The 22,613-nt window shown below is 40.0% G+C and overlaps 1 protein-coding gene across 4 annotated transcripts in view; it reads right to left on the bottom strand.

Moving 5' to 3' along the window:
- Window positions 1-22,613, bottom strand: part of SLC1A7 (solute carrier family 1 member 7) — a 54,601-nt gene that overhangs the window by 20,590 nt on the left and 11,398 nt on the right. For all 4 annotated transcript variants that reach the window (XM_037404548.1, XM_037404547.1, XM_037404546.1 and 1 more), the window contains exons 3-6: window positions 18,117-18,332; window positions 5,875-5,917; window positions 4,757-4,976; window positions 800-899 (exon numbers count right to left, since the gene is read on the bottom strand). In XM_037404548.1, coding sequence (XP_037260445.1) covers window positions 800-899; window positions 4,757-4,976; window positions 5,875-5,917; window positions 18,117-18,332 — 579 coding nt within the window. The remainder of the gene's footprint in view (window positions 1-799; window positions 900-4,756; window positions 4,977-5,874; window positions 5,918-18,116; window positions 18,333-22,613) is intronic.

Raw genomic sequence — 22,613 nt, 5'->3', positions numbered from 1 at the left:
GGTAGCCAGAAACAGAGGCTGACTGCTGGTAGTAGGATTCCCCCGCTGTCAGGCTGAGCCACATTAGGAGACCTTCTGAAGGGTGGGGAAGATGCTAAGCTGACTGTTCTTACTGTTGGCAGTCCCTTACTGTTCCTCTGATCTTTGGGGCAGGTGAGTTGGCAGGTCTAGCTGGCTTTCAGTGTAATTCAGGGTTTCTCTGAAGGCTTTTCCTAAGTTACGTGACCTAGGACAGTTCATTGAAGACTGGCTATTCTGCTGACTGGAGACATCTTGAGTGCCAACCACTCTGGGTATATCATCTCCACTGTACCGTTCAGTGCAGAGATAGCCAAGCTAGCAGCAACCAGGCTAATGACAGTACAGTCACATCAGCACCAGAGCCCACCCCTCTCCCGAGCAAGCCGAAGACAGACTGATATTTCTAGTGGAGCAGTGCTGTAAGGGATGGAAGGACCAGTCTGAGCCTCTCATCACGCTTCTCCCTTGTGTGGGCTGGATGTATTACAATCCCTCTTGGCATACCCAAGGGCTGGCAGTACCCCTAGTGCATAAAGCACACACACACCCAGGTATACCATGTTTTGTTATTTGGGAGTAATATATAGGGTGCCTCTGTCGAAATGACAGTACAAGCCAGGGACAGGATGTGTGTGTATGTATGCTGAGGCCCTGCAAAGCTAAGGATCATTCACCCTCATTTCTTTCCCTGGAAATAAGTTTATGAGATTTCTGTGCACCTTCTTCTGTTGAAATTGCTCTTTAAAAAAAAATAAATCTTACTGAAACGGTTACTTACCAAACTGCAACTGCCACTATCTTCATGACAGATTCATTTAAACACTGGCAAAAGCTGACCAAAGGAACGCCACTGTTCCCCATTCTTCCCAACATTATACCTGCAAACAAAGGCATTCAGGTTCAGTTTCTCAGGTGCCTCCATGCAAAGCCCCAGTGCTTTCCCTCCCTGCTGTATTTCAAAGTGAACTAAGTGGGAGATGACTGGAAGAATATAGATCTTTGTGCTGTATAAAGAAACATGGTTATCTGAAAATCTCACTTTACAGAAACAGAAGAGCGTGGGGGAGCGAGGCCACAGCCTTGCGCTTTATCTCCATACAGGGCTTTCTCCCCTAGCTGGGTCATTTTTCATTTGCAGTTCCCTGGCAGTTCCCCTATGGAGGTACAAACTTTGGTGCTGTAGATCTAGTGCCCCTGGTAGCAAGCCTGTTTCCTTAACTATCTTTCATAAAGCCCTGAGAAGGTTTTACCTGCTCTGAGGGATCCATGGAAGACAAACTGAAGAACATTTTTCTAGCAAAGGAAGCTGTCTTTGCCTGCAGTCTGCCTTACTGCTGTGCGTGGCCTACAACTGGGCAGCACCCATGAGATGCTCCTGGGGCAAAGCCAGTATTTGAGGTTTGTTCTGGTAACGGGGAGTTAGTAAGGGAGCCTTCATCTTATTTTCAGTAGTTACCTGTCTACATAATAACAACCAACCCTCGTAATCAGTCAGGCTTTGAAAACTTTGTAAGGAAATGGAAATTCATGGGAAGAAAAGCCAAATTGCTATACAGACTAACCAGCAAAGAAGAAAGCAAAGAAAACCCATTTATGTGCATCCAGTGCTCAGAAAGGAAAGAAATACAGCTCTAGGATGTGTCATCTAGCCATATGTTCTCCAGGCGGTGTTAGTTTCCAATAATGCATATAAATAGATGTAATTTTCCTATATTGTTAATTTTCTGCCATCCCTCCCTGAAAGGATTATAAATAACCAAATTAGTTGCTTAAGGAAGCATTTCAAAAATTAGCTGCACCAAGTGAGACTGCCTTTGAAGGGAGTTTCATGGGAAACAGGGGGCTACAAGTGGGGTGCATGCTGCCACTTGCTCTGCATATGCAGTGTCCTTCCTTGGAACAGAAGTCTGTGCTCCGTCCCTTGGAGCCCACATCTGCGCTTGTGAGCCACGTTTCAGGCAGCACCGCTTCCAGGGCAATCCCCTCCTGAGGCAGGGAGGGAGGCTGTCAGCTGTCTTATCCAGGGATTTCACAATAACAGTGCATTCAAGATGTGAGTTTGTAAGCCTGTTAATATTCATCTAAGCTCTAACTTTTAGGTCAGAAAACAACACTTTCATAAGCATGTTGCTCATCTTTGGTAATAGGACATTAAATATAGTTCAGCTCTTGTAGCCTGGTTGGTGGCAGTTTTACAAGAGTCTTACCTTCTAATTCTGTGTAATGCCAAAAAGAAGAAATGCCTTCTTTTTCATTTTACAGGAATAAATGACATTTACTCTTTAAAACACTGTCCTACCTAAGCATGTGGCTATTGGTGGGGACAGACTGGGGAGCAGGCAGGACTGGGGCCTCCTGTTTGCAGCCCTGACGTACCAAGTTCCACTTCAGTGAATAAATAATGTGTGCTCCTCCAAGAAAAAATGACCAGGTGTCTCAGTGCTTAGCCACTGTCGTTATCTCTAAAAGAAATTCCTGCACACTGTGTAACAAGAGGTGGTACAGCCAGTCATAGCTGAGCTCAGCATCCAGGCTTTACATGCGTTGTGACCTCACATTCTGCCCGTCAAATGTTGCCTATTGTAATGCATGTCTGGCAAAGAAGTCCAGTCATTCAGGCACAGGATTTATTCCTGGACTGAGATTACTAAGTAATTCAACTCCTGCTTCAGGAAAAGAGTTAGCTCAAGTCTAAACTCTTGTCCCTTTATGCTATTCTTATGTTTTCAAGGGCCTTAAAAAAGCTATAGAACTCATACCCAGCCTAATGCTGGTTTTCTATGCCAAGGTGGTGTGAAAAGGCCTTTGTGCAAATAAGACTTAGCAAAGGTGAGCAAAACTATTACAAAGCACCAAGGCCTGTATACTTTTTTTTGCAATAAATAAAAGCTTTGGAAGGATGCTCTTCTTTCACAGAGATTGAAGGCACATGTCTCTTGTTTCTTTGCCTCCGTTTTGGGGTGGTGATGCAGAAAGATGAAGACAGTGACAAACGCTTGGCTGCATCCTTCATTCAAAATGACAGTCTGAAATAGTCACTGGTAGATGACAATTTTTGAGCATTTAGTGTTCCAGGTTTGTTCGTGGCTGGTACAGTCACAGGTGACCCAGCAGCCGGGACTATGCTGTACATGGCAGTACCGGTGGTTACATTCTCTGTACATCGGCCAGGAAGAAACCATCTCTCAGCTTTCGTCTCTTGAGCCCCAGGCCAGCAAGACTTAGGGGCATGCTGAAAGTAACACATTCAGTTCCGGGAAGACAATAAATGATCTGTTCTCAGAAGCATAAAGTTGCCCTTGACCCTAATAAGCACATTTAATTAACTAATTCATATCCAATACTTTTTGACTGGAATAGTGTTTGCTGTGACATTGTAGTTTGGGAATTGACAATAAAATACTACAAACTGGGGGACAGACAGTTTCCAGCAGTGTTGCATATGGAATACCACCCACTGGAGAAACTGAGGGAGACAAATCTGTTAATTCCAGGCTTGATTTTTGACCCCTTGTGCTGGTATGAACCATAATATAGTAAATGCAAAGATGGTTTACAGAACTATCTCTGTTGACCAGACTAACTTCCAAGAATAAATCTAGATAAGTAAAATCTGATCAGCGGGTTTTTTTTAAATCATCAGAACTTTATGATTAACTAAGGCATGTTTGTTCAAATCCTTCTTCCAAATCCACTAACATAATATAAGACACATGGCACCAATTAGTTCCTCCAGCAAGTTAAACTGAATAAATTAGCCAGATAGAAACTTTTAGAAACCACTACGATAAGGTACTAGATAATATATAAGTATCAGGATTGCAGGATGGCAAAAATAAATCAAGAAGTTTCAATCAAAAAGAAGATCCACAGATTTAAAACTGATAAAACTATACACCTTTGTAGCTCATTTATTCAAGATACCACTGAGGCTCGTTATCCGAGTTGGGTTCTTACAGTGACAGTTATATTCTATACTAATCATGTGGTAAAAATGTGACTAAGAATGAGTAAGAACAACAGACAGGGCAGGTTCCAGGGTTGAAGTAGTTTTCTGCCTGGTGAATGGAACTTCAGCCAAGGAGTTGGTCTGGGAGCAGGTTGTGTTTGGACTGCCAGCTGCAGGGGTGAAACATCCAGCCATGAGAGCAGGGGGTGTCTCAGCCTGATGCCCCTTGAACCAAGAGCAGTGTGGGAAGTTCTTTACTCCTGTAATACAACACCTGGAGCTCTGGACCTTGAAAGTGTACTAACTTCTTGCGCTTTGGAAAGAAAATTTGCTACGGACTTGTTTATTTCAGAATTCCTTGAAACTTTGTCTGGGATTTTTGCAACTGTCCAGAGAGCAAAACATAATATTGGCAGAAGGGCCATGGGTCTGACCTGGTATAGTAATTTCTACCTCCTCTAAGCACGCTGTCTTAGTGTTTCTTACAGTCTGGAAAAAAGCAGTTCACAAATTAAAGCTCAAAGTAATCCTGAAAAATTTTAAACAAAAATAACATAAGTGCATACACAGAAAACAGAACTGCATGGAACAAAAGTCATCAAGGATTTTGAAGGTTTATCTTAGAAAGAATGGGAGAACGGCTCTGTAAGTCTTGCCTCTTTCACCACAAAGTTTAGACAGAAGCAGTTAAAAAAGGTGAGTCAAGAACCCAAACAACCCAACCCCTATATTCTTCTCTTAAATGGATACTTGGATTATTACAAATCAAACATGTCTGAAACCTACCCATTGTGGCAGAGAATATCACAATCCCTAGCACATTCATGCCGTCACTAGTGCCTGGTTCTGATTTGTAAATCACTTCAGGAGGGGGAGTGATATCCAAAGCAAAATTCTGGACATTGGATCCATTCTCGTCCTGGATTCCATATATTATAATGCGACGAGTGGTGCTTTCAGAAGATGCTTTGTTAGATTTAATGATGGGAATACTCTTAGTGCGATACTGAAAGAAAACAAAATAGTCTTCATTATAATATCCCAGCAGGAATTAATAGTTTAATGAGACCTCCTAAGTGCTCTGTTTCAACAAGGCTGCATGTTAAAAGGATAAGCATGAAAAGAAGAATGACAGCTCCTGTCCCTATGCTGCTAAAATACATTAAAACAGTTGAATTTTTGGAAAAGCATAACAAAATTAGAGGTTCATATAATCAGACCCTTGTGCAGCAAACACATCATCTCCTGATAGAGCTACTTTTCTATAAAGACATAATTGGAAATGACTCCCTAGAGGTTGAGCGCCCTTCTCTGTCTCGTCAGAGGTAATGTTCCCATAAGATACTCCCTCAGGTAAAATAAATATAGCCATGCCTCTTGCTCACTCAGAACTTTTAGATGAAGTTTTCTGGCCAAATTCCAAGCTGAGTAATTAGATTCCTCCCAAATACATTATTTTCTTTCTTTAATTCGACACAGTATATTCTGTTCTTCCTTTGCGCGGTGTTACTGTGTATTCTTAGAGATTCCAGCTACCCTGTGGCTGCAGTCCTGTATTAAGAGAAACCATGCTCTAGCTGAACAGCACAAATTGTTATACTTCTCTACAGCACCTTTCTCAGGGTCCTCAAAGACCTGGCCTTGGGTGGAGGTGGAGCTGACACAGGTGTGCATGTGTACTCTCTAGTCACACTGTCATTTTATGCTTGCTTGTTTTGCATTCAGATACCGAGGCTGCTGAGGCTAATGGGAAGGGACTCATTAATTCCTAAATGCTGAAGGTACTAACAGTATCTGGAGTAATACACAATGTCTGTATCTGGATTCTGTTTTACAAAGATTCATGTTTTATATGATGCTGGCTCACCTCTTTCATCAGTGGTAAAAGGAATATAGCCACTTACCTGCTTGAATGTGGCCTCAACAAGATTGGCTGGAAACATGTTCCTAAAAATGAACAAATAGAAGAATAATTTCTATGGAACTGAAAACAACTTCTGTTCACTGTGTCTCCCATGGGTCTCCCATGATAAATCAGTTACTCGCCCTCCTAGAGAGCAAGGGCTGGATGAGTGCAGAATGCTACTCTCTCCCACTCATGCCGTACAGCTGTACCTGACTGAGCAAGGCTCCACAGAGAGACAGTTCCTCAGAATTAACGTTTTGGGACTTGCTTCTAAATACCTGGAGTAAGACCCAGGAGCTCTAGTTTCAGTTTCTGGCTCTTCCACTGTCTCCATATTGTAACTGGGGCAACATAATTGCTATAATTTCCTTCCCCATCTGCTGACTGGGGAGAATAATATTTCTTTATTCCCTATTTTGTCTTCTCTGCTTAGATAATGAGCTGTTCAAGACAGAGTCAGGGTTCAGGGATGTATTCCTGATACTCCTGGGTACTGTAACCTACTTTGGGTCTTCTAAGTACTCCTGTGAGATAATTCACAAACTGTAGTACCTCCTGATACACTTTCATCACTAAAATCGTAAGTGATGTAGACTTTGCAGTGGTTTGGTCAAGAACAGTTTGCTTTTCAAGAAGAGGATCTCATTCCTGATTAAAAGAATTGAGATTAGAGCTGTACAATCTCTGCTAAATTGTATTTTAATATGGTTCTGAGGCTTCAGAACAAGAGCCTGAAGTGAGGCCAACAATTTCATCTTTGCTCACAGCTGCACTACAGAAGAAGACAATGACCGCACGCTTTGAGATCTGCAGTGAGACCAATAGATTTTTAATTCCCAAAGGGACTTTGTAATCTTTTCTGACTTTCTTTGTATCTCAGTCCATAACACTTCACCCAATAATATCTGGAGCTAATTTATAACTTCAGTTTGAGCTAGATTACTACTTTGCAGAAAGACATTCAATCCTAATTTGAAATGGAGAGCACACCCTCTACAGGCTTCAAAGAGGAATCATAGTATAATTGAGCATAAAAGCTAAAAAGTCATATATTTCTGTGCAGCATTTGGAAATCAAGATTTGTGTGATGATTCTAATAGGATCATTTTCAGAACTATTTTATTTTCAGCCCAAAGCTTCTGAACCTCAGCGCAGAAGACAGTGACAGTCTATGACCCAGTTGTATGCTTTAATATACATTTATTTATGCAAGGAGAAAATCCTGAATTCTCCAACCAAAAGACTTTTTATTCAAAGTCCTGCCCAAGCCCCAAGACAGTACACCAGTCAAGTATAAGTGAAAAGCCCATTCTCATTCCAAAGAGAATTGCTATATATATATATATGTATACAGTTAAAGCATGCTGAACCATGACATTTTCCAGACCACTTTCCTCTTTGCAGCAGCAGCATATACTTGCTGCTAATGGAGTTTCAGCAAGAGCATGCTGAGCAGCACTGGCTTAGAAAAAACAATTTTATTGCTATTTTAAGTGATAATAATGTGACATTATGGTTGCACTTAAAATTATGAGGCAGATTCTGTTTCAGTAGCATCAGGCACTGAGAACACTTGCTACAAAGAGATAATTAATTATCCTTTTCAGGGTAAAGCAGAGGGAGAAGAATTTTAATTAAAGGGTAGTAGTGCTGTCTAATGATTGAAACAGAAGACTGCAAATGAGACAGTTTTCTTGGCCTGCTGTGTGAAAGCAGAAAAATCACATAAAAAGGCATCATATGTCATTTTGATAAGGCTGTTGCTTTAGGGCAAACTAGTGTTACACAGAGAAGTTACTACCAGGCAAGATATAAGGCTGATGCACAGCACTTTCGTTATTCTTCTTTACCTGTCCTGGCCTTTCCTCACGTCAGTACCGGTGAGACAGTTCAGATTACCTGCCCCTTGCAGCCTGATCCGCTACATGGCATTTCTGAGGGATAACAGCATACACCAGCTGTACACTGCAACATCTCCTTCCATTTTACCAACGCTGTTTAAAAGTCCTGGCTATGATGATAGCTGTATGCTATGGGGATGTGATAGCAGAGGACAGCAGCTTTGGACATATGGAATCATATAATTGTTTGGGTTGGAAGGGAGGTTTAAAGGTCATCTAGTCCATCTTTCCGCATAAGGAAATTATCATGTTAAGAAGGTTTAGTTAAATTAATGCAATGCCTTTGTACACACTTTCATTTAATTGGAGTGATGTAGCTTAAAACACTTAAGACACAGTATAGTGATGTGGTTAGTGATGAACACTCACTACACTCAAGTAGTGCTGTATGTCGGAGTGCTGCACATCCATCAACAGAGCTTTCACCCTGGTAACAGAGCAAAGCATCAGGTTATATCTGCAAGTCATCCATAAAGCTGATCATTCTCTGGTTCAAATGTTGAATCTGCAGCCAAAGCAAGACAGACAACAGCCAGCTGTGTATCACTTTCCTATCAGATGCAGACACAACCTTCTGCCTGAGCCCCAGGGGCTTGGCTGACACAGGGGACTAACTGATGAACAGCTGGATGGAGCTGGACCTGGGAAGATGGAGAGGATGTTTATAGGAGGGGGAAGCACTGGAGTGTAAAGATGGTTACTGCCTTAATATGCCTCATAAGAGAATTCTGCTTCCAGATTGTTAAAGGCTTCATTAATACTAAATCACCTTTGTTTTGTGATTTGAGATAATCAGATGAAAGGCGCTACAGGAGTGCGTGTGTGGTGATTGTGCTCTGACCTGCTGTGTGAATGTGAAATATTCTGAAAGCATACATGCACACTGAGGATTTCTGCACAGCTCTGAATATGCATGTCACGTATGAGCCACTGCTTTACAAAGAAATATGAATTGAATTGCTGATGATTTCCACTTGCTCCTTTAGTTTTATAGTCCTAATTAGTAGAATTAAGAACAATTAAGACTGCTTGAGAAAGGAAATATCATATGGTTAGTAGCTAGATTAAATGTTAGACAAATTTGTCTAACGTTTGGAGGATTAAAGCATTTTGTTTCTTTATCATTCTTTATCCTGCAGGAATTACAACTATCCACTTAATACTGGATGCTGGAATTCTCCCAGTATTTTTTAATATATTATGCACTGTGATCCAGCCTTTGAGACTAGCCTTACCAAAGCTACACAGTTTAGCTAGTGAAGGGCTGACCTGAATATGTTTGCCAGAGCTTCAGCTTATTTTTTATTTTAAGCTGGTTTACTTGGATTGAAAAAATCCAGTATTAGCCAAAATTTTGTTTTGTTAATTAAAAACATTCAAGAGAGCAATTGGAGGATAAGAACTCTAATGGACTAAAACCAAACAATGGAAAGAAAGTATCGAACTGTCACCTAGATCTAGGAGATGACTGGGAGTTTTTGTTGGTTCAGTCAAGCCTCTTCAGAAACACTTGATAAATTCTTGCTTTAGGGGTATGTTTTGCTGTACATTGATATTTCCAGCCATGAGCTGGCTGTTTGGCAGGGATCTCCTGGGAATGTTTCAGAAGAGACTGAAATGAGACTGGTTTTGGAGGATTTGACTTATTATCATGGAACTGGGATAAGGAGGTCTGGCAGGATCCTCACAACTACCAGCCAGCCTGGCTACCTTGGGGCAGCCTTCCTGTGGGTCTCTGGCCCACCAAACCTGAGCACTGGGGAATGCTTGCTGGGGTAGGAGCTTCTGTCTAGCACAAAATCCAGACAGTTGCATTTGCTCAAACACATTACAAAATTAATGGCAGGGTGTTGCAGCCTGTCAGCCTCTGCCCACCTATTTTCCAGGCATTCAGCCTGCAATCACATTGGCCCCTGCAGATCTCTACTAGCTTTACTGCAATTCCGGACAAGATGAAAGATCTACTCACATGGATCTGGTGTCAGGATCATAAAGTGAGGCTGCTCCTCCACTCAGAACAGCACAGTGTTTATCACTGACATATTTTGAATTAAATATACTGACAGGCAATATTGCAAGCTGAGCTAATCATTGCTGTCACCATCTATAAATGCTGTTGTGTTTATTCAATTAAGAAAGCTAAGCAGGTAAAATGCTTCTCAATTTCCAGCATTACTTTCAGACTGCTTACAAGATACAAGACACAAAATAATAGTGGTAGAATTCAGCATTCCTAGCAGAAATAATTTTACATAGTAATAGGAAATTAAATATAGAGAATAACAGTGAGTGAGGCTGGTGTGGAACATAGATAAACTTAGGTCTAAGACAAAGATATGAGTGTAAAACAGAAACTGAGACACAGAGTTTCTGGTTACATAAAAAATTCAGAGCTAGATACTGCCTGCCCTGTGGAAGGACATTTCCCAGAGCATCTTCTGCTTCAGGAATTCTGCCAGACAGAACAGAGGCATTCCACACCAGCTAAAAGAGTGAATGTGCATGAAAATTCAATATCAGCGCAGTGAACCTTCTACAGATTGTGAGCTATTGAACAACAGCTGGCACAGCACACCTGGCCTGCATTTGCTGTGACAGCAGCATCTATGCACAAGTGACCTGCTAAACACCTTGTCTGATTACATCCTGCTGTGATGGTTCTTTCCACTAGCAAATTTTGGAGTGCTTCCTTAATTCTGTGTGGTATAAGAGGATTCAGATGTAAGGATGTATTGAGTTAGAAGTGTGTATATATAACTAAGGCAACGTGTGTTCTGTGGTTTGGTAGCCATGGAATTTGATGAAAATCCTGACAACTTGTATTAAGTATAGACAGCACCTGGTCTAAGGAGCAGTGAGGGTGCAGCTTCCCATTACACACAGGACTACTTAGCACCTTATCACTGCTGAAAGTAGGAGGTCATCTTTCCTTCTCTATTGTCTCCCAGCAATTAACCTACCAATTACCACTATTTGCTCAGTTTTGCTCCCCCAGATTTCTGCGGCTTTAGGAAGCTGAATTGTGTTAGGAAGCCGTTTTTCAGCTCAGGCTGTGCCTTGGCACTGCCCTGCCCACAGGACATGGGAGCCCTCTTGCTCCCTTTGGAAGGTTTCTGACTCCGAGAACTACAGTAGTGATAGGAATATCAACACTGTTAAACTGCTTTACTACTCATGCTGTTAGCTGAATTGTCCACAGAATATTAGCCTACAGCTACTGGGGTAGCCAGTTTGATGGCTCCTGGGTGACTTCTATTAGAAATAATACGCCAGACTCTGGTTGCAGTTATACTACTGAATATCTGAAATAGTCATTCAGAGTCCTGACTACAACATCTGTTAACTCAAAGCATTCAGCTTTTGCAGATCTTTTTATTAAGAAATTAGGCCAGCTGCTCTAGCATAAGAGCAGCCACAGGTATGGCAGATGCTGTTGCCTTGACTCAGAACACCCATTCCCTCTGGGGCACTCTGCTCTGCAGCAGCAATCTGGTTTTGTTCTCAGACTTTGATGTTATCAGTACCTAATCCCTGCCACACCAGACAGCCTTTGGCTGCAGTCCCCCATGCTGTGGAATTACAGCCACCAGACAGACTGGGGTTTTGCTACATACGCGTCCTTGTAATATTTTATTGGCCTATATTTACGCTCGGCATAAAACACCTTTGGACACTCTGCTCTCAAATCTGAACTAGCATAGCTGAGCCTGCAAGAACATTGCTTTAAGACTGGTTATTTGACAGTATTCTAATACTTCAGTGTGTGAGATCTTACCCTGTCACTCTATACATCAGGGATACAAAGAGAGTAAAAATGGAGTCTGAGTAGCTTGACATGACAACTTTAAAGTTTCCAGGTTTTACGGCTGTGCACAGGAATGAACAGCACTCTGGCTCCTATTTACTATAGGCTGAGGCCCTTCTCAGTGACATTATCCTAATCTCAAAAATTTGTTTCCTTTTGCTGTCCTTTGCATGATTTCATCATCCACTGTGTAGACTCCTGACTACTGTTACTGTACCACATGAGCCACAAATCCTGTCCTTAGTCATATGTGTATACCTCTGAAATACTTTCCTGCTGGTGTCAGTGGGCTCCATCAGGGTTTGCATTCCTGAAATCAAGGGAAAAATTTAATTCAGCAAGACTGAACAAATGACCTATCTCAGGGCCCACGGGAGGATGCATCCTGCACATCAGTATTCACCTCCTGTGCCTCATCTCTATTCTCAGTATCAATCTTACTACCTCCTGCTAAAAGGACCAAAAAAGGCTTTTTCAGAATTAATGAGGCATTTAAATCCTCACTATTGTGATAAAAGATACTAACAGAATGCAAAAATTACTGATTGGGTCTAAGCCATTTTGTCTTGCTAGTCTCTTTTTGCAAATCAGAGCAGAACTCATATTGTGGAATCATTTTGCCAAACACATGGACTTTTTATCTGTCCTGAGGGTGACACTTCTGCATGGCCTTTCAGTTCCAGTAAGGGATCTGGAGGGTGAACCTCCTTACCCCACTTCTTCTGAAAGAAAATGTCCTGACACAGTCCCATCAGGGCTATGGCTTTCTGAGAAAATAATTCTTTGGAGTGGAAGCACAGGTGCATCACATCTTTAGGAATCTTGAAAAGGCTGAATCATATCAAAGGTAATGTGACAGGCCCAATGCATTTCCACTATGGTTCCAGCAAGGTGAAGTTATTTCATAAAAAGTGTATGTTTACACTGGAAGATGTCCAAGCCAATTGTCAGAAGGATGGATGATTTATTCCCCTTCAGGGTTAAAGCTTTCCCAATGCAGTTTTAGCTCCTGGCCCCTGTGCACCTCCACCTCTGTGACGAAGGTCTCCTGACCAGAAAGCAGAAACTGCTTCATAATCCATCTCCCCAGCACTGTTTTCATCATGGAATTATCTTTTTTCCATATTGGTTTCTTTTTGTGCCAAATAGGAACCACACATTTAGGGGCTTCAGAGTCTTTTGTAATACTTGAGGTTCGGGCTTCTGTGCAGGCTGAACTGCTTAAAAATTAACTAGAAATGAACATCTGGTCACATACAGTGCAGAACAGTGATGGCACCAGGCTGATTTTGTGACATAAAAGAAAACTGGCAATCTGAAATGAGTAAAAAATGGTAGTTTGCCATAGGGGAGAGGTAAATACTTACAGTACACAGCAGCTTTTGGCAAAAGATACATGAATGTAGGGCAAAGTTATTTGAAAAGGTTCTTTCATAGTTTAAACTCTGGATCATTTTATGCACTCAAACATCTTATTGCATGTAAATACAATTCAGTCTTCAGCCATTAACTTTTAAAAGGGTGATTTCTGGTTTTGCACAGCCTGGACTTTTTCCAAACTACAGCAGATAGTGAGTTTCTCCTGCCCTATTTTCAAGAAACACAATTTCAATAAAATAGAATATAGCTCTTAGCTTGAAAAATGGGAAAGGAAATTATTTTAAAGAGTGCTCCAGATTCCCATGAAAACGTAAATCCTTTACAGTGTTTATATCCTCTTCTAACTATTAATGGTATAAAAACCCAAAACCCCTCTCTTGGTTAAGCCAGATTGAGTTTCCGGGTACCTGCTGTCAAATTGGATGCAATCCTGAATATTCAGTGGTAAAATGCTCTGACTTATCCTTCCAGTAAACTTCAGAAATGTACCAATTTGTGTGTCATGGGTTAAGGCACGATTTGATCCTTTATTCACAGAATTTTTTTATTTGGAGCTTTTGAACTGAATAAGCTTGCAACGTCATGTTGTCAGTTGATACTTAAGAAAAACTAAAATGTGTGTGAACCTTGCACTTGCTGGTGCCCAGATTTGCACATACAACAAACCTTATATAAAACAGGAGGGTGAATGTCCAGTTTGGCTAGGATTTGTTTCCTCACGTGAATGTTTATGGTGTTTGCTTTTTGTTATTATCTCATAAGCCAAATTTTATTTCCCTCAGTGACAAATGCAAGTAGCATGATTTAAGTTGCAGCAGGATTTACCCTTCTATATCAAAGGTATTTTGATAATGGCAACAGAATGTGGTGGAAATACTACCAGCTAATATAAACAGTGTGGTCCTGAGTCATATATCTTGTTTTACAAGTGTTCATCCCCAGTTTATAGACATTTTCTATTCTGCTTGTCAGGTGAATATATGTTGCAGAATTAAACAAACCTCAGTATTTTAAATTGAACACTTATTTCTGTAGGTATGTCCCTTTTTATTCTTTTGAACAAAACACTAAGTCTGAATTATTTTTAAAAATTTTACCTTGCCTTTTTTCATTTCTTAACTCACAAAAGACTACTAAAAATTCACTTTTCTTTTTGGGGACATAGTACAGAGTTAATTTTGGTAATTCACACAGGAAAAAGAAGGTAAAGATGTGTGTTGATTCACTGCTATTACTTCCATTGGGGTGCCTCAAAAGCCACATTCCTGGAACAAGACCCCTGCTAGGTCTCATAGAGCTCAGAATATTTCCCCTGGCACCACAGATTTTTCTGAACAATCCTCAGTGAGGTAATTACTTTTCCATATGTCTTGGTTCTCTAGCTGTAAGAAAGGAAAATGGTCCTTGCCTACCTCACAGAAGTATTGCACATTGTGAGAATAAATACATTAAAATTCATAAAGCACCAGATGCATTAAAAAGAACAAGATGATCCTTAGCCTGAGGATTTATAGTTTGAAATATGGAAGAAAATATACTTTCATGAGCCTTGCAGTGCTTGCACCAGAAACCTTGAATATAATTACAGTAGATTTGTACATCTGTCTCAAAGTAGTAATAAAGTGGCAGCTAAAGAGAGAAGCATCATCAGAAGAGTCTCCTGCATAGCTTCAGACTCACAGCTGCATTCTGAATTACTTGTCCTTAGGCTGGGTCCTGGCACACTGCCAATAGAGAGGGCCATGTTATGCAAGGGGAGGTTCCTGCACAGGTACAAAGGTGAACTATGTAGTTATACAGGTATCTTCCACAAGATAGCAGAAGATGTAGCTGGTTTTAAGGTGGATCAGATTAAAGCAAAAATTCAGACATTTAAGGCCAAAGCAACACTAAGCATTTTAGGTATAAAGACTAATTGAATGTTGACAACACTTCTATTTTGCTGCATTCAGTGGTGCCTCTGCCCAGATTGAATCTAGAAGTAAATCAGTAGGGGCAGATTCATATCCACAGATCTTGTCCCCAAACTCTTCCAGCTCCCCTTAGAAAGGAAGTCTTTCAGGTACTGCTGTTTAGCACAGCAAAAAATAGTTGACTTGTGCATACAATTTTTGAGGCATGAAATTCAATATGTTGGTAAGATTATATATTTCCTGGTTGATGTGAGGTTTAGAGCCATTTTAGAATTATGCAGTTCAGTGTCACTGTTAGGTCCTAATCAAGTCATATACACTGGAGGTTTTATTGCTGGGGATTTTTTTACGTAACAGACAAATATACTAGGGAAGCACCATCTGCAAAATAATGCAGAATAGTAGTATTATTATTGATTAACGTTGCAGATATTTAGGATGACCATGAGGCTCTGCAGTAGTTCTTGGTTCCATTTATTGCTAAATCAATACATTCTTTAATTTCTGATTAAAACCACTTCTAAAAGCAAAATCCTCACCCAAAATGTCAAGAAATTAGATTTCTAGCAACATCCTCCCTGCCAAAAATTCCAGATGTACCAATGTCATATATCACATCACAAGAAATAATAACACATTTCATAATTTTAAAGTGGCTTCAAACCTGAAATCAGTGAAGGTGAATATGTGTATCACCATGCCAACAGTCATACTTTTTAAAATAAACCCCACAATTATGTCACATATATCATCTCTCCACTTGTACATTTAGCATTCTTCATTTGCAGAATACCAGATATTTCCTGTGTAAACTTCTGTGCACATATGCAATTGATAAATTGAGAGGAAATTAATGAATTGAGAAGATAAGCCAATCTGGGCTGAAAAAGATGGTCTCCAGCTGTGAATGGAAGTGATTTATCATTGAGCTAAAGGATCAGCTTTTCTAGCTCAAACCAGCAGATACATCATTACATTTAATCCAGACTTCCACATTGATATTTAGGAGGTTTCCAACTGGCTTCAGCAGAGCCAGGATTTCACCCATACTGTTTGCCTAGGCTGAAAGCCTATTCCCCGCAATTGTGTTATTCTTATTTATTTATTTAGTACATGTGATTATTTCTGTAGTGGAGGAATAAAAACCATCAGTTTGTGCACTCAGGGTAGAAAGAATCAGATGTGACTGCTGCAAAAGGAGAGTGAGCTTTATTCTCTCTTTTTAAGCTTTGGTGATGAGAGTTGTCCCTTGACCTGTCATTGTTGACACCTATCCAAACCAGGGAAGACTTTAAGGTTTCACAGATTAAAAGTACACATTTGGCTGGAAACATGAATACCTGACATATGCATGCAAACTATTATCGTTTGCTCAGGTAAATGCTTGTAGGAAGTGAAATTATAGATGAGACTTTGAGATGTTTAGATCAGGACACAGTATTTTTACCTGCAGTGAAGCTCAGCAGAATAAGTATTCCCAAACCTCACCACTAAACCTGTGGTGTACAGGGACTAGCCAGGCAGAGGTGAAGAGATGAAATCGTAACTCGGATCTCAGGTTCCAGTCATACAGACATTTGGTCATTTTATGCAAACATAGTACTGTGGATCTGAATTTAGATTTTACATGCCCAAATTACTATTCATCCATGAACTAGCTTACTCTGGGTCTCAAAAAGCAACTGGGCTGGTGTGAGGAAGGGGATGAGAGCCTATGGTGAGGGAGACCCTTTTCCAGAGACAGCCCTAAGGTCAGTTTGGCTATAACATTGCACCACATCTCACTATGCCTTTACTTGTCTAAGACTGAGATCTTAGAAACAGCTCAGCATGCCAGAAAGGGTTTCCAGACACTGCCACTGTGAAGATAATCATTAAGATTCTGTTTTATCAAATTCCCTTTTACTTCTTATGCTACTCTGTCATACTAAGGGATTCAGAGCTCCAGTAACTGCTTAATTCCTTCCTCTTGGTATATGAATTACAGTCCTTTATGCAGCAGAAACAGAATCACGTGACTTAACATTGTATCACAAACATACATGTATGAATTCCACTGCACAGACATCCTGCCGAAGTCACTGGGGAGATACAAATGCCATGAAGTGAGCATCTTCCCATTGCAAATGAAGATGGTGGCTTTCTGGAAAGCTACAAAAGCAAGTGCTCTCAGCTGCTGCTCCATGACTAATATAATTTGGCCTGTTCTCAGTAAGACATTGATACAAGAGAAAAACATGCAGGTTTCAGATGGCCTGGCTAAGAGCAATTCAGAGGAGAAAAAAAAATTATTTTTATAACCTTTTCATTCCATTTCCTTATGATTTGAGGTCCTAGTAACTCTAATTAAAGTATTTTGTGTTCTGACACCCTGTTAGGGTCAGGAATTTGGGTTTTTGAAAGACAAACTGTGCAAAATTTTTAATTTCAATAAGTCAAATTCCAAAGAGAACTTTGTGGTTCAGATACACACTTGGCCGAAAAGCCCTTGCTCAGTATAGGAACTACCAACCAAAAGCAAAACTTGGTCTTTCTGCATGAGCAAAATAAATCTGAGGCACATATATGTCAGTCAGGAAACCAATCCCACTAGCACTTGAAGTGTTGAGACAAAGAGGGATATTCAGGCAAGGCTATCAAAATACCATCAAAGCTCTAATGCTGGTACAAAAGAACAACCCTCCCTTCTGCCAAACCAAGTAAAACAAACAAGAAAAATCCACAAAGCACAACAAATAATATGACAAAAATAAGGAATAAAAAAGATCACAACAGTGGCCTTTCTAATTCTGTCCTTTATCTAAGAGTTTCTATGAGCAGTTGTGACAGCACTTTTAAAGAATTATTTCCTGAAAAATGTGGATCTCAGCCCCTATATTTACGGTTTTGCCTATTACAGCTGTCTACCCTTATTTAAATAACATTACATTTTAATACTCTCTTGATCTTAATAATTTGGTGGTGAGGTCCACAGGCTACATGTGATTCTGTGGGGGTAAAAAAACCTTACCCCAGTGTGGTTAGTACTTCTGATACATTTGGTGGCCACTCATTTAAATTTTACTAGAAACAGCCAGTATAAACATCTGATAACTTGAAAATCATCTTCTGAAATTTACTTTTTCTCAATTTAAACAAAATATTCGTCCTTAGGTTCAGAACTTATCCTCAGGCCACAGTTCCTCATGCAGTTATGTACAAAATGTTACCTTCAGAAAGCAGAAAGAATGAATGTACTTACCGGATTAAGTCAAGCAGTGCATCTGCAGAGCTCATGATGGGCTTTCCACCCTCTTCAGTGCTCTCCTTCTGTGCTGCTCCACCGGGATGGATAATGGAGACCATAACTATCCCCACAATCACAGCCACAAATGTTGTCCACAGGTAGTAAGTGACAGTTATGATACCTAATCGACTGGAAGTCTTGGCATCCAGGGCTGCTAGCCCAGACATTAAGCTGTGGAAAGATAACACAACATATATATAATATCTTTTGCATAACATTAATGCAGCTGAAAACCTAATTTTCTAATTATTCATGTCTACTTGCAATCTTAGGATTGCCTCCATATCAGTGTTTTTAAAAGCTTGCCAGTATGTAGCCTCTGTGTCTGAAGGGGTGTTCCCTAACTGTTCCATGCAAGGTCCTGATTACTTGAAGGAACTTGCAAGCTCAGGCTACACACATGGGGACTGAATCTTATTGCCTCAACTTCAAGGGACAGTTTTACATAAGCTACACATGTGATGGCTACACAACTCTCCACCAAGTCCTTTAGCTCCCACTCACCCTCTTTTATAGGCAAATTAGACAGGGCACTAGTTTGGTCCCTGAACTTGCACTAGGCTGCTCTGACATAGACCCTGATGCTGTTTCCAAGTGACCTGAGGCTGAGATTCGAGTTTCCAGTGACACCAGTGTTGCTTGGGGCGTTACATTGAGATTTAGCTTTGAATAATTCCCTGCAAACTCTTCAAAGCACACATCTCAGGAAAACGGCAGGTGAAATAAAATACTGTATTTACTATTTGGTGTGTCCCACTGTCTAGCTTTCTCACCAAAACAGAACTGTTTATCAGGCCTTTCCTCATAAATAGTCATTTACTAAGCTGTACCTCCTTGAATGAGATCTCCTTGACCTCAGTCTGCTGACTGAGGTTGTCTAGAGCCAATGCTAAAGTGCAGCTTAACCTTTATAGTAGATTTAATAAAATCAAATGGGTGGGATTTAGTGCTCAGGTTCCTGCTATCCACTAGATTAATTAAGAAAATGTATTGCTTTCTGCATTGCCAATCTCTCTTCTAGCATGGGTTTTGTTAGCACTGTAGGAGCAAGGGGAAACATGGGTTGCATTGTGATATGGATCATTTAGAAAATCTCGATAACTCTCACTCTTGTAACCATTGTTCTTCCATCTCTTTTATTATTGTATTTGATAAAAACTCCACCTTTCTGTATGTTTGTAAAGCACTGCGTACAAACACAGGACAACACATTAAAATAATGGTAGCAGCAACGATACTTAGTTCCTTGACGTTTTCCTTGAATGGGACCATATGGAAGGGTAAATATTCTAAAACTTTTTTTATATATAAAACAGTCAAGTTAAATACATTATCTCAAATTAATGTGTTAGTTTTCTGTAAAACAAGCTCTATGTTATTCTTAGATTTCTAGGACTGAACTCTTCTTGCAGGCTGAGATTTCACAGGCCATTGAGCCAGTTCAACAGCTTGTTGATGCCTAAAGGAGATACCTATATTGTACGAGACTTCAGCAATGTTCCACGCTCCACCCTAACCTTCCCAGAAAAAAAAGGGAAAAATTAAAATCAGGTTGATTTTAAACTAGCTGGGTGTTTTCCATGGTAATAATTTTCAGTGTTCTTTATAGATATATTATGCAGGGAAAGACAGCCGTGGTAAGAAGGTCTGACTGTTGACCAGCAGATCTGTAACTTGTAGGTAGGATACATGCAGAGTGATTATTTGGAGAGGGCACTATCAAGGAGACAGAGAGTACACCTCTTGTCCTGGCACTGCCCCGAAGCCACTATCAATGAGGTAGAGCCACACTGTTTCTGTTGTCCTTGATGCTGCGGTGTTGTGTTGTGTTCTACAGAACAACGGAGAGATGAACCCTGCACATAGTGCTTGAACTGTCTTGATTGTTCACCTGAGAAGTATGTCAGAAGTATGTATGGACAAAAATCCCAATTAAGTATGTCCAGTGGTTCATGTGGACTCCAGCCTCAAGATGTTGGGCCATTAGGATCTGGGAGGATGTTGTGCAGCTAGAATCTAATCATACCCTGGCTCTTAGGTGACAAATCCTGAGGGGGCTAATAATGAGATTGCTCTGTCTTGGGGATATTCATTAACAAGATCATCATCTGTAATGAGATTATCCTGTCACCAGATAAAGTCATGCTCAGTTCATGCTGTGATGAGAAAGTCCTCAAAAGTAATTAACTATGGAGGTGCAACAGGGGTAAGTGTGGTGTGACAGAAGCCTGAACAAAGGTCTGGGTTTGGACAAAGCCCTGTGTTTTCCATGGCCTGCAGGGCTCAGTTTTAAGGGACCCGTGGCAGCAATTCTCCAAAGGCTGTGGAGTAACACTGGTCATGTCATTTTAAGCAATTGCTTAGAATCATTTTCAGAAAAAAATGCCTGTAATTAGTATGAGACAGTAATCACTCATTAACTATTTTGTATTTGACTTCATATGTTTGGTGTCAGAGGGAACAGGACAGAAGGCATAAAGATTAAAAGACATTGATTATCACAGTTATTGTATGAGGTAACACAGTTACATCACAGGAGTTCCCCACTGTTGATACCTAGAGCTCTAACATTCACATAATGTAGCCAAAGAATGACAAGAAAAATACTTTTCTTATTTCCTAGGGAATAGGGAAGTCAGGAGGAATAAGCTTCCAGATGGTTTAACTTAAGATCACTGTATCATGTTCAGGTTTTCCCTTTAAACCTAATTTACATCAGACACTCTTGGCTACATAAAAACTTCCCCAACAGTTTCCCAAGCTTCTTCCAGGACTGAACAAAGATGTTCCCATGCCATCCACTACTAGACTCCCATGAAACACAATGGAATGAAAACCAGTGTACCTTTAATTCTTGTCAAGCCTCAGAATCTGGTTAGGCTTAAAATAGCAGGACAGACATTTGATTCATAGATTGAAATCATTTGGCTTACTGTGTACCTAAGTAGCTTCCACATGTATGTTTCATGCATAGCTTCCATAACATGTTTTAATGATTGCCAAATGGACAAAACAGGATTAAGACAATGAAAAACAACCTGCAGTTTTTCTGAATAATTACAGTACATCACACCCCTTTAATCAGTCTGGCAAAAAAAAAAAAAAAAAAAAAATCCAGAAAAGTGTAATTTCATGCTTAAGGACCATAGTTGTATGGGGAAAAAAAATTATGTCAAGCCTAAGGCTTTCAAAATATGTGTTAATTAGTTTTGGATGAGATATTAAATCTTGCAGTGCAGGATTTAAGTGAAATCTCTGATTACTATGATTTAAGAGGTTTCTTGCACCTTGCTTTGAAATATCTGGTGCTGGATATAATAACAGACACCATAATAAATAAAGAGCCCCATGACCTCTTTATCTCCTGCACTGATTGTTCCAATTTACATGTAAAAATGATCTTCCTGTGGCTTTTCTTTTGCCTAGAATAGTCTGCTTAGAGTACACATGATTGGAAGAATAACCTCCAAAACTGCTGTATTTGCTGTGTATGCGTGAATATCTGTCCTGTGGTCCTTATGTGTCTATGGCTTTCAAGCCTCTTCAAAGTTGTGTTTTGATAACCTGAAGATCTCTACACAATGCAAACCTGATGCTCCACAATATTTTCAGGTTTACAATCTAAGGTTTGTATTTCTATTTTGAACAAGTAGAAGATATCTGGCTTATTTAGTGGGACTTAGGTCATTCTAAATTTACTCTGCTTTGTTTTCTGGCAAATAAGTTGTTCTGATGCAGCCAAATCTGTCTTGTCTTGTCTTGTCTCTTCTCTGAACTATCTAGCCACATTTTTATTGGAGAAAGAGTCAGAAAGCCAGTAAACTGAATAGCAGCATTTTGATAAAAAGTCAGATATGGCAAATAATTCAAAAAAGTTTATTTACTTGCAGCATTTTAGCGGGACAGGTATTTTAGACAAACATTTCACTAAGACTTCAATTGTTTCATTACTGATTGTTAGTTAAAAAAATCCTAGCTAAATTGTTTTATCTAGAATGGATTCACTAAAGTTTGCTTACTTTTTTTGGACAGTCTCCATGTGATTTATAAAAGGTTACAATAAATTATTTCTTTATGGGGTCCTTGTTGAGGGAGGCAGATAAGAGCGAAGCCAGGATCAGTGGAAGATCTAATGAAACCTAGATTAAACTTTGAAGGAGGAACCAGAAGGGAAGAGGAGGACCTCAGCAAATCCAGGAATTATTATTATGTGACTCATTAGGTTGTTTAAAGTATTAGTAATAGTACAATCCAGTGAAACTATTACATAGTAAGTTTCATGTCTGCTTTCAGAGAAATCTGTGTAAAACCCCCAAAGACTATTATAGCAATTTTGATGTTATAAGGAAGGGAATTCTTTCAATATCTTAGAAATCTAATTAGTCCCATGCAAACAAGTAGCTAAACCCTTATGAGCACCTCTAGGCTTGTTCTGGCTGTCACTGATAAGCA

The sequence above is a fragment of the Falco rusticolus genome, chromosome 11, assembly GCF_015220075.1.
Source record: "Falco rusticolus isolate bFalRus1 chromosome 11, bFalRus1.pri, whole genome shotgun sequence".
Classification (NCBI taxonomy): domain Eukaryota; kingdom Metazoa; phylum Chordata; class Aves; order Falconiformes; family Falconidae; genus Falco; species Falco rusticolus.
This window is presented reverse-complemented; position numbering and strand designations above follow the sequence as displayed.